The sequence below is a fragment of the Acromyrmex echinatior genome, chromosome 3, assembly GCF_024713525.1.
Source record: "Acromyrmex echinatior isolate Ae372 chromosome 3, ASM2471352v2, whole genome shotgun sequence".
NCBI classification, from domain to species: Eukaryota; Metazoa; Arthropoda; class Insecta; order Hymenoptera; family Formicidae; genus Acromyrmex; species Acromyrmex echinatior.
Genome location: NC_141854.1, coordinates 16,767,981 through 16,786,394, shown reverse-complemented (window position 1 = coordinate 16,786,394; position 18,414 = coordinate 16,767,981). Strand labels below are relative to the sequence as shown.

The window sequence follows — 18,414 nt, the reverse complement described above, 5'->3', positions numbered from 1 at the left end:
TTTTACATAAATTATAAATTATAAAATGGTGATGGTTTTCCAAATACAGGTTTTTGAAACAGAGATATTCATAAAAATAATTAAATAACCGAATGACGCGATTTATAAATATACGATTACTTACACTCTTTAGTAATTATCGAAAATAATTTATAATTTTCATAATTTTCATGATATATATTATATTATTAAAGATAACGAAACTTTAGATTTTTTTCGTTGAGTTTAAAAATAATTTGTAACCGAAATGATTTTAAGAAAAGCTAAATTTGGAAAGTTTCAATGACGTTTCTATGATATTCTAATTCTAGTTAATGTACTTTCTAAAATAGAATATAGAATGTATACGGAGGATAGCGGGATAAGTAGGTAACGATACAAGGTCTATCATTGGCGATAAATAAATAAATATTACGATTAAAATTAAAATTATCGAGTGGCCGGCCACCCGAGTAAACGCGTAATAAGGTCACCCGGAATTTATTTCATTGCGTTGCATATTATGCAAGTTGACGTGCAGTTTGATAAAGAGAGCAAGAAAGCAACGGCTATATTTATTACCGGCGCGCAATCGTTGTGCAATCGTTCAGGAATACACGAGACCTAGAAACAAGCGTACACGCAGGATAAGATACGCGTTTTTTTTTTCCACTGCACGTCAGACAGTTCTATTAATTCGTTAAAATACCTCCTAAGAATGCAAGTATTGCGTTAATTCTTTTGAAATATTTTTCATACAAAAGAGGAATTTTATACATCATTCATTATTATCCTGCTTCAAATATTTCCAAAACATTTTCTAATTCTTCAAAAGAAGAATTCTCCTCGTTCAAGAAAGTTAAAGACGCTACTAAAAAAATAATACATCAATTTTATATTACTTACAATACTATTTTTTTTTTTCTGTCATATACAGTCTATCTACGTATAACAAAATGTCAAAGATTGAAAAAGCTTTCAGCTTTTGCAAACAACGTCGTTAATAATAATATTACAGATCAGTCCCGTGAAAATTTGATAAACGTCACCTTAAACCACTCTGCCGGCACATTTCTGGGACACCATTAACACATTCTACAATATTATAATTGTTTTACACGAAATCATAGAACGTATTTAATAAATCTTCAGCGAAAAGTACGCGGGATCTCGTTGCGTGTACATCCCAAAATAATCTGTGCGTACGTAGAAAGTGCGACATAGAAAGAATGAGAGAGAGAGAAAGAGAAAGAGAGAGAGAGAGAGAGAAAGAAGAGTGAGGGAGAAACGGAACCACACACCGGATCTAAATTCCGTGAATAAATGATATTTCATTAGGGTGAACGAACGAAACCGGGGCTTTGTTGCGAAAACGTCACTGCGCGCTGGCTGGCTGTCTGTCTGTCTGTCTGTCGGTCACGCAACGAAAAAAAAAAAGAGAGAGAGAGAGAGAGGAAAAAGAAAAAAAAAGAGCGTGCGTTTAACACCGAAACCGATTTTCGCGTTCTCCGCCCGTTCGAAACGGAAGGCCGGCGACCCACGCGCACTGGATTAACTTTAAAAAGTACACAAAACCGCGCCGCGCAGCTCTCTTTTTTTTCTTTGATCTTCAGGAAAGAGTGAGAGCGTTATACCCGCGCGCGACTCCATCCCCTTTAAAGCGAGTTTTTATTTTCTCCGCGCTACGCGCGCCCCTCCCTCTTCCCCTCTTTGTCTCTTCTCCGCGCTTTTCCTCTCCCTGTGATTTGCATTCGCTTCGGGGGAAAAAAAAAGGGAAAACGATTATCTCTTCCGTCACGACAAATGATCTCGCCTGATTTTGAAAAAGAATGGCGGAAGGGAGGAAAGGGCGAAGGTAAGATGGACTCACGTTTCAACGCCGATGTAACTTTAATCCTTGAGACGCAAACCTTAAAGATGCGACAATTTCGAAAAGTTCAAGTTTTTTTCTTTTTCTGTTTTCAAATGCTTTATTTAAAAAAAAAAACGCAAGAAACAAAAATATATATGATTAAATATCTTTTTTACTTTTTTTTTTTGTAATTTCTCTTCTAATAATAAGTTTTTTGCCTTTTAATGATGACGATAGACCGCATCGTTATGGAAACCGCATCGTTATGGAAGAAAATATTAGTTAAGAGTTGAACAAAGCGCTTGTTCCGTTCCCTCCTTCCTCGCTAATTCCGTAGCGCAAAAATTGAAATCTGAAAGCCGCGAAATTACTTCGCGTTACATCGCATTATCCCGGTGGGATACGCGCGAACGAAACGCGAACGGAGTCGTGAATTTCGCGTAACTCAAATTATTTGCCTCGCATCCATATACATTAACACATTTTCGCGTTAGTCTTCTTTAAAGTTAACGTACGAGTCGTTTTTGTTATAAAAGTGGCGTAAATCAAATTTCGAAGTATGACAAATTTAAAGTCGACGCTATACATAAAAAAGCTATGTTACAATTACTTAACGAAAATAAATGATAAATGACACTTCAAACCTGTCATAAAACGTTTAATCTGAACATTTTCGGATCCACCTTAAAAAGAAAAGATTCCAAAGAAATATCGCATTGCACTTACAGCTTTTCACATCTATCCTTTAATTCCTAGTAAATTAATATTAAATAGACATACTGTTTTTCTATTGACTCGTTTAATGGAGATTTTTATCATTGTAATTTTTTAAAACGGTTCTATCTAACACAGTAATAGTTTATGTGTAAAATAGCTGTGATCTAAGATTGTTAAACATGATTAATTTTTATTTTGCAATTCTCTCAAGGTTGAGAAAGTTATTTTTAAAAAGGAATTGGTTTATTGTTATTCGTAATCTATTAGAAAAAATAATTCATTACACTGTTGTTATTACTTAAAAAGTAACACGAATTGTTATCTCCTCAAGAAATTTTAATGACGTTCCTTTTAAAGTAACATATAATCGTCTATGTTACTAATTGACTGGTTCAACATGAAATCTATATTGCGATTAATCGAAACATGGTCGCACATAACACTCCTTTCTTTTAAAACTCGCTTATGCCGGTCCCATACATATGTATTATATGCGTACAAAGATAACGATAATACTCGTTACCGTTACTCAAAAAATGTAACCACGTTACCGTTATTAATGAAAAAATAAACGTTGTTACAAATTTGTTACTAAAAGGAAGTAACTATAATGGTAACGGTGTTACAAAGTAACACGTTAGTTTCCAATCTTGATAATTTCACGCTGTTCTGATTATATATCGAAATTTGTGTAATATGAAATAATTTTCTTAAAGCATGATACTTATGATCGTATTTATAAGATTTATATTGTAATATGATGATTATGGTCGTGTTTCTGTTAGAGAACTGAAATCAGTCGTATATGTGTGTATAACACACGTGTGTGTAACATGATACCATTTAATAAATAAATCTTGAGAATTAATTTACGTCGTAAAATCATTAAATCTTGAAAGTTCGTTACACCTCATTAGAAATATTATACTTCAATTTATATAAAATTTGTCTTGAGACAAAACTTGAATTTTTTGTTTCTCATAGTTTAATAATTAATTTTTGAGAAAAATTCATATGTATTAATTTTGAATTTTATATTATATTTTTTCGAGACGCAAGAAATGATTATTTATAGATACAAAAAATCTGATTGGAAGATTCGAAAGATTTTTAAAGTAACTAAAGTTATTTTTCAAGCCAAATGGAGATAAACTTTTTTCAAATAATAGATTTTTTCCAATGAATTATAATCAAACTCAAACAAATAGCTATTAAAAAGAGATAATAATTTGTATAATAGATTAAATATATAATAGTTCTTACTAATTTATATATCAACTAGATTAAAATAAATCCTTTGATAAATTAGAACTCTAGTTACAATATTTTTATTCTACATAAAAAAACGTTTACTCAATCAAACGGAATCGTTACTTTAGACAATAATGTAACAAATGAGTCGCAAAATATTTTATAATAATTCAAATTCATTTATCGAAATCAGTTTGAAGTACAGGAATGAAATATTCAGCGAGTATTTATTTCACATTTCACATAATAAGTTGAACATTTCCAGACTGACTACCAATAAGGCGTACATTCTCAGTGTTTGTTTGGCAACATAACAAGGTCGTTGCGCGTGTTGTCATTCTCACGGCAAAGTAACGAGCGGTTAGATAGCGGCACAAATCCGTCGTGTTATCTCTCGAAACGCGATCGCGACAGAGTATTAGAAGATATCGAACGTCGTCGTGCCTCGTGATTGCAGTAAGTAATAATTACGCTCAATGGAGAATTCGTGAACATATCGAGACGAGACGGTTGCCTGTCGAAACAGATATTTCGCGCGATTTATCATTTAGTCTCGGAACGATATAAAACGGGAAATATAAATCACTGTTTCGCGTTATTTATGAACCACAATTATCTTTTTAACAATACTTGAGTTCCAACGTATCCCGCGTTGCACTTTAAACTTTTGGTCTAAATGTGATTTGCCTACTTTGGGAGCTTTCCAGCAAGAGACATAAATTGACACAAGAGTCATTCTGTCCTTGTTCAATAATAATCAGTAAGAAATAAAGACGGAATGATTCTTGTGTGGATTTGTGCCTCTGCTGGAAAGCTCCCATTGTTTTACGATTGATAATGCGGAATATAATGTGTGTACTCTCTAAAACTTTTAGAGTGAATCTCACTTTGAAGAATGAAATCTCACTCTTAAAGATTAAAAATTGAGCCCCTCTTTTTCAAGCTCAATTTTCACTGTTCAGAGTGAGATTCTATTCCAAAGAATTTAGAGAATATGAATCAGCGAATGAGTCATTCGAGAAGTAACGAGAAGTAGTGATACATTGAATTCTGTATATCGATAATTGATTTCAAACGGAAGAAACCGAATATTTAACGTACATTTATTTCACAATATTTTGAATATTTCGTGGAAGGACAGGCTAACTGAAATTTGCCTTGATATTTGCTGTGGTTCAAAATAGAGATCCTCAAGAGATTGAACATTGTTTAAGCAATGTCTACAAGATTTTAAAGTGTACAATTTAAGCTTTAAACCTTAAGCCATAAGAAATTCACCATAGTCGATTATTCTCCTTATATTCAACTGTGATTGACTAATTTCTTACGGCTTAAAGTTTAAGTTTTATACTTCAAAATTTTAGACATCGCTTTAAACAAATTCCAATTGGTTTTCTAGACTTGCTGGATAGAATGAAACAGATGCGTAAGTTATCGAATTAGATGTGTAAATATTTATTCTATTATATACATAATTTATCTCATTCAATCTTATTATTTATGTAACAATGTTTTTAAAAAATGTTTCTAAAAAAAAACATTCCTTGAGTCTTCAATTAAATGAAATTTTCTAAAAGAGTTGTGAAAAATAAATGCTGTATAAAATTTGATTCTCTTATAAAAATTTAATATATACTAATATTAGCCAATTAATCACTTATTTTCAGTACTAAAAGTATTATTAGCAATATTTTTAATACTTAAACTAAGTAATTAATTGACCAGTACTAGTATTAAATTTCTATAAGTTATTGAATATTGAATACTGAATACTTATTATTCAAGTTATTGAATATTGAATACTTATTATTAATACTGAATCTTACAATATTTATAAAATTTTAAATAACATAATTATCTAGATTATAATATAAAATAAAATTATTCAATATATTATTCGATATATATAGCCTTGATAATATTTGATCATATTATAGTATTTTATCATTATATACTTATGATAACAAACATTTATTATAGCGTGTAAGACATATAAAACTGATTGAGCGGACAACGTGTTAATTAATTCCCTCGATTAACGGTTGTAAATTCATCGTTTCTTTTATTGAAGCAAATATTTCGCGCAATTTGTTCATTTTACGAAATTAAACAGGGGATGCAATAATCACAGATTATTGTTTATTGCCATTTATATATCGCGACATAATAAATTTTTTAACAATTAGATTCGAATGTATCTCATTGTATTGCGCTTTGAATCTGCTCATCACTTTTGAATCGAGAACGCGGAAAAATCCGCAAATTGTCAAATGGTGAATATTTTTGTTTGTTGTGCTAATTTGCGAGATTTGCGGATTATAAAGCTTTGTATTTTTTTTTTCGCGTTGTTCTTCTGTCGCAATATTTAATAAGAAAATATGCATTGCCTGCGATTAACACCGGGGACGCCGTGCAAAGTGCCGTGTGATTATCCAATTCCGATGATTAGTACGCGTGATCGTAGATAATTAATCGCATTTTCGCGTGTATTGTATTGTCAAGTGCATCAAATGAATCTAAGAGAAAGAGGAGGAGGAAGTTCGGAAGGCATCGTGCGATGGCGGAGCGATTGTGAAGTGAGTAAATTATTTTTTGACAATTTTATTTGTTACTTACAAAATCATTATTTATAATTATTTTATATTGTTGCGAGCAACAATTATTCTTTTAGATATTAATGACAATTATTCTTTTAGATATTAATGACATATTTTTTTACTTTATAAGGTAATAGAGTCATATAAAAATTATATAATGTTTGCATATAATATGTAGATACATAAATATGCGTATATATGTAAATATCAATTTAAAAATATATAAATGTTATATCTTGTAAAGATCTATTACGTACTCAGGATTAGAACAGATTAAATACAATATTTAATTTTAGAAATTGCATAATGATCAATTTATTGAATACACATATATATAAAATGTCAAGCACAAGCAAAATTTTGAAGAAACTTTGATTAAGAATACTCTCTAAAAAGATATGATATATCAATAATTTTATTTGACTAATTTTATATGTATTCTACTTTATACTAAATATATATATAAGAGATGAATAAAAATTATTACTGTATAAAATACTATATTTAATTAATAAAAACGCACTAATAATTATTAATCAGCTTTGTAATAAATAAATCACTATTCTAGTTTTTCGCAATCTATCTATGTCTATTTGATTTGACTTTATTTTACCTGAAACAAATTTAATACGTAATAATCGGAAAAATAGTTTAAATAACTATTTCATTGCGTTCCGTAATATTCGACAAATATTTTAACGTCAAGTTTCACATCAGGAAACAATTATTTCGCTCTCCATAATCACCAGTTGAGTGTACATTCTCAACTAATCTCTAATCAAGATGTGTTTATTAAGCCGTTTGTAGATATCTCAAGATATGAAATTTTATCCTTATTCCAAATTCTTGCGATTGATGATATAAAATTCACATAATGTGAACTACAAATACAGCTTCCAACTTTTTTCCGTCGAGTCTTAAAAGTATATATATATATATATATATATATATATCCTACAAGAATATAGATCAAATATATAAATTGTTATCCGTAGCGTTTTTGTTGCTGATTCCGCAACCACGCGGAACGAAGGGGTTGGTAAGCCAGTCTTTCCCTCTCTCGACTCCGGGAAGAGAATATTCAAACGCAACGTCGCTTCGCGTCCTCCCCCGTTGAATTCTCCTGTTTATAATTTAGTCCCGCGTCAGTTCCTAGATACTTACGAATCGAAAGGGGAGATAAACAGAGATGGAATTCACAAAAAAAATCACTATTTCGTTTTTTATTCATAATATTATTAGATATATACAGAATATTCGACGCACTGCTTTCCGTTAATTTATTTTTTCGCCCAAAATTGTTTCCTCTAATTACCATATTGCCGACGCAATAGCATTTAGCAAAATTAAGCGAATTCATAATATAATGCCGTAATGATAGTCCCAACGTCAATTCTTTTTTTAAATCTCCAACTCTTACTGTGTGTGCGTGTATTTCGAGGAAAAAAAAAAAAAGATCCATAATTATTTTATTTTCACCTATCGAAGCGGATTCCAAATTTCGCGAGCGATAATGACGCCACGCCTCGATCTCTTTCGACAATTCTCGGACGTTCCGTTCGTAAAATCAGTTTCAATCAATAAAACGTATATTTGCACGGCATTTCGAAAAATCACCGACTATATTTTCGATTACGATCTGCGGTTTGCTGAGAGCGCGAGATAAACATCGGGAATAATTTGTCTCTTTCGTACCGAGTAAACTTCTCTCGCGACAACACAATCGCCACTCGGGCAACGTCGTGCGCACACCTGATCGATCATAGGAAAACATAATTTCATTACCAGCCGGAATATTATTTCCATTAGAGCGTACGCTCGCTCCTATTTACACGGCCGCGTTCGCTCGCTCGCTCGCTCGCTTTCCCACTCGCTATAGCATAACAATAACAATGCGGTGGAGCGCGCGCATGTGTGTGTTCTGTGTGCGTGTGTATATACGCCAGTTTGCGTCGCGGATAATCCAAAATTCAAAGGAAAGAGAGAAATTTATTAGAGAGAGTGGGAGCGCGGCGTGCCATGCGGCATTCGTGCGCGTTGAATTTTTCAATTTCTAGAAAATTATATTGTTGACAAAATATTGTGTATTCTACGTTACGTAATCGCGAGGTGAAAACTTGTCGTGTCGAAACGTGGGCGATCTTTACAATGACACGGTCGCTTATGAAGTCACGCACAGCGGGAGTCAATCGGCACCGAGAGAAAAAAAAAAACGAGCAACGCGAAAGAAATTTTGTGATTTCGACATTTTTATATTTCGAGCTTTAAACGTGCGCCTCTCTTTAGTCGGGAATATAAAAAAAAAAAAAAAATCAAGTTTTAAAGCTTTTCAAGATTTTTCGTAAGGTGCCAAAATGGTCGATATAAAACTTGTCACCAGATTCAGATAGAATATCCGGAATGTTCTTTCATTTCGAAATTCTATTAAAAACGCTGGAGCTAATTTTATTATGTACTTTTACGGAAACGAGATACGCAGTAAAAATAAGATTCTACCTCTTCTCTCCTAATTCAATATCGCACGAAACTGGAGAACGTCAGTTCCGTGTCTATATTACTGTGGATGCATTAGAATATACAAAGCGATAAGTCAAGAGTTTGCGTTAGTGCAACATAGATGAATAGCTTTTTGAAGCTTGATTAACAGTTTCGACTAACTCACTTCGACTATTCCTTGAGGATAAATAAAATGCGCAATTTTATAACCTATTTTCTCACGGAGGACTCGCCGGGCGAGCTAAAAATTTTCGACTAGCTCGTATCAAAAATTTGCAAAGGCAAAATCTCGCGAGTGAACGGTGCAAATGAACGTCCAGCGAACCACGGCGGTCTCATTAAGGGAGAGGGGAAGAGAGATAGTAGGAGAGAGAGAGAGAGAGAGAGAGAGAGAGAGGAGGGAGAGAGCGAGAATTCCGTGTCTCTCGTCGGCCAAAATAACCGATCGATTTTGCACGTAATGTAACCCTATATATTATCCTGCGACGGTGCACGAGGGTGCCTTGAGATTTTCAATTGAATGCGTCACAGGACGTCCTTCTGGGCTTGGCGCGCTCGGGCTCTCCCCCGGCCGCGCCGCTTTCGGCCGGAATACTATTGTCGCGGCGCGCGACCTACGATATTTTCCATAATTACCACAGAATCGCGTTCGCGCCCGATCTTCGCGACAACGTCGTGCGCGCGAGCAGAGCCGGCTTCTCAGAGATAAATTTTTAATTTTCGAGACACCCTCGGGCCACCAGGCGAGCTGCGGTTACAACGTTCGCGCCGCGATTTTGTCCGCCGGTTCGGACAAACATCGTCGCCGGCGAATGTTTCGTCCTGCCGCGGGCGACGTTCGCGCGCGTAACGCGCGCGACGTGGTCGCGTTGGACGGGCGTGACGTCACCGATGCGTTCGCTCGGTCCCGCAGAGGACGGAAGAACCCGCGAGCTGTCCGTGGCGACTCGCCGCGCATCGCCGAGCGTCGCCCGCGGCTCGCGCGCCGCGACAATACTTGCCCAGCCGGCGCTACGTATGGTATATTAGGATTAAAGTGGATCTCGCGTTGCGCTCCGTTCGCGGAATAAAGGGAATGCCACGATATTAAAGCCCGCGAGACAGGGAGAGCTACGGCGGTGTCCCGCCGGGTGCACGGCACCCCGAAATACCCGACGGTCTTTCGTTCCTACCTCTTTCGCTGCCTACGCTACCTGCTTCTACGCGACGACGCCCTCCGTCCGTAAAAATCCCACTCGCTATTAAAGAATTCGGAAACGAGCAAAGACACTGACGATGCTCGGACGAATCGCTTTTAGGAATATATTTAATATGTTTCTAGATATTTATTTCCTGAAATATATATTTCTTGAGTGAAATGACTACTATGACCGCGTCGTACTTATTGTCCAAGTATCGATTAACGTTAACATTTTCGTTAATTTCACTTAGAACATGAATTGTCTAACGTTTAATTCTATTAATGTAGTTAACTTTAATCTCGGTTTAATTTATTTCTTTCCTTAATTTTTAAAACTAGAAAAAGATAAAAAGTAAGTTAAACCGAGATTAATCTACATTGAAAATGGACATGAGACTAACGATAAAAACGAAATAATAAAAATTGATAAAATTTCAAATGGCATCACAGATTGAAAGTTATTAATGTTCTATTGGGAAGATAATTATATTGTACGCGGAAAGAACGGTTTTGTTAAGTTTTGCTACATCTAAAAATTTAGTTAGATATAGATTTGAAAATAATTTTGTTCGATCATTAAGATAATTATATAGATAGGCGTTTAAGGATGTATCTATTTTTAAAATGTTAGAATTTAACAAATTTACAGATTGTCCTTTTTTACGTCTTAGCATCTTTGTAAAATTTAAGCACAATTTTCTTATTAGTGTAAGTTATTTAATTTTTTTCTCTTGATTCTTTTGTAAAATTATAATTTGATAAGGAAGTAAGAATTAAATCAAATTTTACACACACACACACACACAATTAAAACTGTAATAAATATTCGTGCAAAAATTTATTTAGATCCATTTACTCGTTTAAAAGTTATTGACGTAAAAATTCAGAGAAAAATATGGTCATTTTGCTGCATAAAACTATTATAAATCAAATTATTTAATTGTTGTTTCATTTTTTACAGTTGGCTTCACAAGCTAATATCGTCAAAATTTGTTAGCTATTTTTGGATAATTATTTGACTGATATTTTTAATTAATATTATATAGATAAAACATCCTTAAACTGGTAGAATTTCAAAACTTCTTGCAACATTGCTTATTGTGCTTAAGCATTTTAATTATTAATTTGATAGTTCAACAAAATTATTTTCAAATCTATATCTATACATTTTTAGACTTGGATAAAATTGTTCTTTCTGTGTAATAAAATACTGTTATATGAAGAAAGTTATTACTTTAGACATAGACTTCCAGAGTAGCCATTATTGCTGCCGTATTTATCGCAGGATGACTCCGGAAGATAATTCTACGCGATCCACATTGACGTACCCGCATGGCTTTGGAGAAAAGATAATGAACGTGGCATTAGCTGGCTATGTAGGGCCTGCATGTCGAAAAGTTAAGCTTCATTCGGGAAGTAGTCTAACTCCCAGACGACCATAAGCGCACCGGTAAGCTCCGGGCGAAATGGCGGCCATCAGTATATCATAAATACATCGGGGTGTCGCGTCACGTGGGTCGTAGGTTACTAATGGGCGAATTAATTAATTATTAATTTATTCCTGCGTATTAATATGGATACTGACGCGATTACGGGATATATTTGCGTTACGATTAAAATCCGTCGTCCAATGAATTTTGCACGGATTTCAAATCGAAAAATACTCGCTGATTGATTTTACGGGCGGTTAATTTTTTACGCGTGCTGCGCAAAATCGAATTTTCTTACACTCGGAACAGACGTATGCGATTCGCGAAGCGACACCGATGTCTACTCCGGCTCTACGTTTTTAAACCTTCGACTTACGACGGTGTTACGCGAGGTAAACGTCTCGTGTAAGTAAATTTCAGGGCTTATTGGTATCGCTGATGTAACGTTACGCGAAATTGTAACATAATTTCGTTAGTATTATGCTGCATAATTATACGTTAATGTAACGCTGTTTCCTCCTAATATAATGTTACAGTGTAATAAAATTCTGAAGAAACTTATACGTACATCATATTACGCGTAGCCGCGCAAGCCAAGAGGAGAAAGAAACAAGTTTATTCTATAGTAAATAATTACGATACCAGCTAACATAACGACCCTGAATGTTATTATAATATACGAGACAAAAAAAAAAGGATAGTCCCGTTAAGTCGGACACAATGAATTTGGATAAAATACGATTATAAATTGTCGCGATGTGTCCACGTCGAAATTCTGACTAACGCTACTTTCCGAAAAATACGCGTTTCACATGATACATCCTCCTATATTTTCATTTGCGATCGTTGTGTTTCACTAATATATCGCGCTATTGGCTAACTGAATACTAAAGAAGCTCACAAACAGTTTTATAATATAAACGTAAAGTGTCAGTCAAAATCATTTTTATCGTCCTCGATAAAAAAAGGCAATGCTTTTCTTTATTTAACGATTTAACGATTCTTTATTTAACGATTTAACTATTTCTTTATTTAACGATTTTTGAAATGCACAAAAATCACAAAGACGGATTATATGATTAATTAACACATTCTTTGGCGAGAAAACTATAAAATATTCTTTCTACCAATGGTTTTCGAAACACGTAAAAAAATTATGAGAATGTTCTCACGATTCTTATACATTTTGAAATTCATCAAATATAAAAATTTGTAAATAATGAAAAAGTAAGCGAAAATCGACTGAAATATGTTCAATACAAATAAACAAAGAAGGCTACATTCGATCGGAATGCTAACTGGGGTAATATTTTTCGCAATAAATTCTTTAGAATGTTTAAAGATTAATATCTGTTAGAAAATTACTTGTCAATTTAATTTGTGATTATAAAATACAAGAATGGGAAATAAATAATGTCGCGTTATTATGTTTATCGTTACTTTTTGTAGTATTATTTGGTAATGACGTTGCAATTTTTAAGACGATAATGAAAGTGATAATTGAAAGTTAAGATTGGGAAAAAGTCATTTTCAGTAACTTGTCAGCATCACGCTTTGTTTATTAAAAAAAGTAACTTATTATTTATAACGAATTAAAAGTAATGAATGAAAGAGTAACAAGTTACAAGTAATAAGTTATTTTTTTCAATAAATAACGCATGATGATGACAAGTTACTTTTCAAAAATGACTTTCCCAATCTTAGTTTTTAAGTACCGTTACTCTCACAAAAAATTCAACGTCATTGCCAAAATATTATTACAGAAAGTAACGATAAAAATAATAATAATGATTCTCATTCCTGATAAAATATGCGATAAGATATCCATATTTAACTCCAACTTCAGTTTAGGATTGTGTTTCGAGACCGACAAATAATCGGTGCATAGTTTACATATGAAAATTGTAAGATTCACACAAAAATATTATTAGACCTGGCTTGAATGAATATGGACTTTTTCGATATTTCTATTAAAAAACTTATAACCTTCCCAAACACACCGAAATGCATCTAATTACAATATGTGAGCAAAATAATTATCTTCTATGCTAATTACAGAAGGTATCCATCAATATTATTGAGTAGAGAAAAAGTCATATTTAAAAAGTAACTTGTCACCACGCTTTGTTTATTGAAAAAAATAACTCATTACTCGCTACGAATTAAAGTAATGAGTGAAATTAACGAGTCGACGTATTACAAGTAATAAGTTATTTTTTTCAGTAAATAATGATGACAAGTTACTTTTCAAAAAATGACTTTTCCAATTTTAGCTTTTAGTTATCGTTATCGTCACAAAAAGTTACAACGTCATTGCCAAATTCTTATTATAAAAAGTAACGATAAAGTAACGATAAAAGTATCGATTCCCTAATAAAATATGCGATAAGATATGTACTCTAACTTTAGTTTAGGACTGTGTTTCAAGACCGACAAATAATCGGTGCACAGTTTATTCGTCGGTCTTGAAACACAGTATAGAGTATTTAAATTGGAAATTATAAGATTCACACAAAAATATTATTAGTTCAAGACCTGTCTTGAACGAATGTAGACTTTTTCGATATTTCTATTAAAAAATTTATAACCTTCCCAAATACACTGAAATGTATCTAATTACAATATGTGAGCAAAGTAATCGTCTTCTATGCTAATTACAGAAGGTATCCATCAATATTCGATATTATCGAGTAGAGACGCGATCAATAACGGCAGGTTGTTTAACGTCGATATTCGCCATCCGCTGACGCGATATCGCGAGATGTAATTTTTAACGGGGGACTCAATCATTTTTCGAAACGAATATCGGGTTACTGCCTGCTCTCCCTCCTTTCCCTCCCTTCCTCCATTCTAGTGTTTCCCCGGCGATTGTTAGAATATTTCGTTTACAGACAAAAAGTCGTGCTCTCCAGAGGCGAATGAGATACCGCGAGTACCCGAGTACATACTTCACTTTGCGGTACTATCCATAGTATCAGTATGAGAAAGAAAACTCTCTCTCTCTCTCTCTCTCTAGAACAGTCGACATATATAATTTAATTCTCAATTTTTTCCCTCTTACATTACTTATACAGATCTTATGTATAACATTACTTTTATCGATCTATTTTTTTATATACGTATTTTCTCTTTCACTTTTTTCCTTTCGAAAAATTACTTCCGAAGAATTCGCGTTTATTAATAAACGTTCAATATTCGTGCAATATCTGCAATCTTCCATAAATTACAATACTTAAATTTTACTTATCCCTGTTACATTTTTCTCTATATTTCTATTCATCTACTTTTCCCTACGACTTCCTTTCCCGTCCTAAAATTTCTCTTTCCCTCCCAAGCAGCTCTCTTCTCAGAATTCGTGATACTCATGTAAATAGTCGTTTTCTCAAATATTATGTAATTCAGATTTATTTATTAATTATTTATTTTAATCTTGCATTTTTCAATGTGCGATATATAAGGTATATTTTTACGTGTCTCTCGTTTCTAAAGAAAATCCTCGCGGCTTGTTTTGACCGACGACATGGCGTTAGTCGCAAACGTCAATTCCGAGACTAAGGATACGTGTGGATGCTGCGCGAGCGCTATCGCTGCGGAAAGTAATTTTGGCAATACATCTCCGCGGAAGTTTCTCCGGGTTTTGTTGCTCTCTGAAAAATAGCCTCGACTGATAACGCGGATACGGCACGCGCATACACGTACACGCACACAGGGATGAAGATATTATTTCGTTATATTCCGCGTCACGCTCCTTCTGAAATTACGCTCGGGGCTACGCGCCATTTGTCCGTTTCTCTTTCTCTCTTTCTCTCGTTCCGCATCATTTGTACATGGCGAACGCGAACAAATACGCCGCATTATACATGAGCGAGGCGTTCGAGAGTTTCGGAGAGTCGAATCGGACGTATCTAATATTATATATAATGTCCCTAGTATTTTCAACCGTTCTATTTTTCCGCGGCTTCTACGACAGATTTTTCGACTCGAAGTTGTCGTGGATCTGAGTTTCGTATTCATTGCGAATCTTTAATTTTATATTAAATATCTTGTCGGAATATCGTTTAAATTAAATTTCCGAATAATGAATTGAAATTAACCGAGGAATAATCTTTTGACAGTCTTCTAAATTTGCGAGAAATAATTCGGTAAAATATTTTGCAATTTCCAAAAGAAAATCTATTATTTTCGAATAACTCTTCGTAATATAAGACGACGATGTGCGCTTCATATACGCTTGAATATACGCACGGATTTTTTGAATATAAATAATGTAGGTGAAAGAGAGAATCGTGCGTAGAAGGAAAAAATGATTAAAACGCGGTAAGCGCTATTTATCGGCAAACATGCAGTAACAATGTTCGATGTCGCCGATAATGCGTTGTTACGGGGTTACGAGGTTTACGCCAAAATACGATAACAATAAAATCACCCGTGGTTACCGTATCGAACTCGATTACACTCTGCATCGGACATTGTGCTACCGCCCAATAGAACCCCGGTACAAATACTGATTTTGCGGTGCATGTTAATTGATCTTCTTCTATAGAGTAAAAAAAGAACAAACAAAAAAATGTTTTTAATCAGAAACGCTAGAAAACTTAAATAATCAGGATTAATAACGCGCAATTTTTTTGCATCCTAAAAATACTCGTACAAAATTCATCGAACGGTATTAACATACTTGAAAAACAGAAGAACTTAGTTTTAAAATTTACATTTTATTCAGAAGAAATCAGTAAAATGTAGAATCATCAACATGCATTTTCAAATTAGATGAACGTATCTATAAATTAGTATATGAATTATGAATAAAGCCAGTTAAGTCTTGTATATGTAAAGTGATACGCGTCACGTAATCTTTTATAAGCTATTACTATTAAAAAAAATTTTTAACGCAATTTTATATAAAACTACAAATCTTATTCAATCATCGCGTTCTTTGATTCAATCTACAATCTAAATTTCTTGCAGTGAAATCTCACTCCAAGAGAATGAAAATGCAAATACCTTTGAAAAAGTAAAAATATTTCATTTCTTGAAAAAAAAGTGACCAACTTCACTCTTTTTAGAGTGAAATCTCACTTTTTTTTAGTGAGATTTCCCCCTTTAAAGTGAAAATTCACTCTAAAGAGTGAAAATTGTCACTCTTTTTCAAGAAACGAAATATTTTCATTTTTTTTTTCAAGGGTGATTAATAATATAAATATTTTCACTTTCTTGGAGTGAGATATCACTGTAAGAAATTTAGAGTGATGTTTTCCTGATTACAACGACACATGAACACTGCCAATGAGCCTAATTCCATCTGCTTCTCGGACACTCGAATGTAAGGAACGCCTTCCGAGGAAACTTGGAAGGAAGCTCGGAGAAATCTTCTCCAGGATGAGCCTCCGCGAGCCGCACGGCACGCGCCGTATTTCGCGCGCGACGATTTTAATTTCGGCGAATTTCAAAGGCATTTTTGCGAAGGACGAGAAGCGTCAGTTAAAGAGCACGGGGGGCAGGGGGTATCGTGGGGGTAAAGGGGGGAGGGGGGGGAAGGGGGATGAGGCGGGTGGAGGAGAAAGAGGAGGGAATCGTCGATTGGCTTACATGCCACCTGTAGCACCGCGGGAATGCGGTCGACTCGCGCTCGTTGTGATATCGCTTAGAGGTCGGGAAGGGATTCATCAATAAAGTTTACTATTTTTCCGATATCGTTTTTCCAATTCTATAAATCGTCGTGTGCTCGGCCCCACGGCTCGTACACAGCAACCGCGCGCGCACATACACACGTACACACACACACACACACACACACATATGCGTTTGCACGTACTCGCCCGCCTCGTTCGCGCGCTGCCATACACACGGCCGCGGCCGTGGAGCCCAGTTATGAATGGCCTACGTCGGTTGACGTTAATCTGCCACTTCATCTCTCTCATCCAACCTTCGCGCGCGCTCTCTGTACCGCGCCAATCTCACTCCATCCCGCCCTCCCGCATCTCTGGTCCTCCTCCTCCTCCTCCTCCTCCTCTTCCTCCTCCACCTCCACCTCCTCATCCGCTACCCTCACACGCGCCCGCCTCGAGCACCCCATACCCGTGCGCCCTTCCGCGTGCACTCCACCCCCAACCAATTGTTTCGTCGGGGAAGCAAAAAAAAGGAGAATGAGAGAGAAAGAGAGGAGGGAAAGGACGAGAATAAAAAAAGGAGAGAGAGAGAGAGAGAGAGAAACTCTGTCCCGACGAAAAAATGCTTCGGCCCGTCCGTTCGTCCGTCGCGTTACATACGCGTGGCTACCAAATTAAATCGCTCGTTGTTTCGGTCGCACATCCGTCCGTTCGTCCGTCCGCGCGCGAGAAAAAAAAAGGTGCGGGCGGGTGAAAGAGGAGGGGATGGCATTCATGGGATATCTTGAAACGCGTGCGGACCGTTTTGCAGAAAACGCCACAGGTTTTTCGCGATCTATGTCACCGACGTAGTTTCGCGATCGCATTCAGCGTTGGTGGATTTAAACTCGTCTTAGACTGTAATACGGATGAGTCGCTCTTTCTCCTCTTATCTATGAAATAAACAAACGATGAAAAGATATTTTTCTGTAATACAGATCTAATTTAGAATTACTATTAATTTATATATAAAATCGATTCTGGGTTTTGCTTGAGAGCCAGATCTTACAAAGATTTTCTAGATAGCTTATTATAATAAAAAGAAGTTTATGATTTTATTATTGTTATATTTATTATTATTGATTTTTGGCCCTCTTTTTTCTTTGTTTTATAAAATTTATGAGCCTTGTTACTAATCAGATATTTTATTATTATTGTTCATAAACATTATTTTTAAATATTATTTATGTATGTTATAATTATTCATTAATTTTTTTGTGTATTGATGTGCTTGATATTATCATTTGCCGTTTCTGCGTTTCAT

The 18,414-nt window shown here is 34.9% G+C and overlaps 1 protein-coding gene across 1 annotated transcript in view; it reads left to right on the top strand.

Annotated features, from left to right (window-relative positions):
* The first annotated feature begins 5,197 nt into the window (after positions 1 to 5,197).
* Positions 5,198 to 18,414, top strand: part of Snx1 (sorting nexin 1) — a 55,893-nt gene continuing 42,676 nt past the window's right edge. Inside the window, exons 1-2 of the mRNA XM_087404909.1 lie at positions 5,198 to 5,225; positions 6,302 to 6,375. Of these exons, the coding sequence (XP_087261035.1) occupies positions 5,213 to 5,225; positions 6,302 to 6,375 (87 nt within the window). The 5' untranslated portion in view covers positions 5,198 to 5,212. The remainder of the gene's footprint in view (positions 5,226 to 6,301; positions 6,376 to 18,414) is intronic.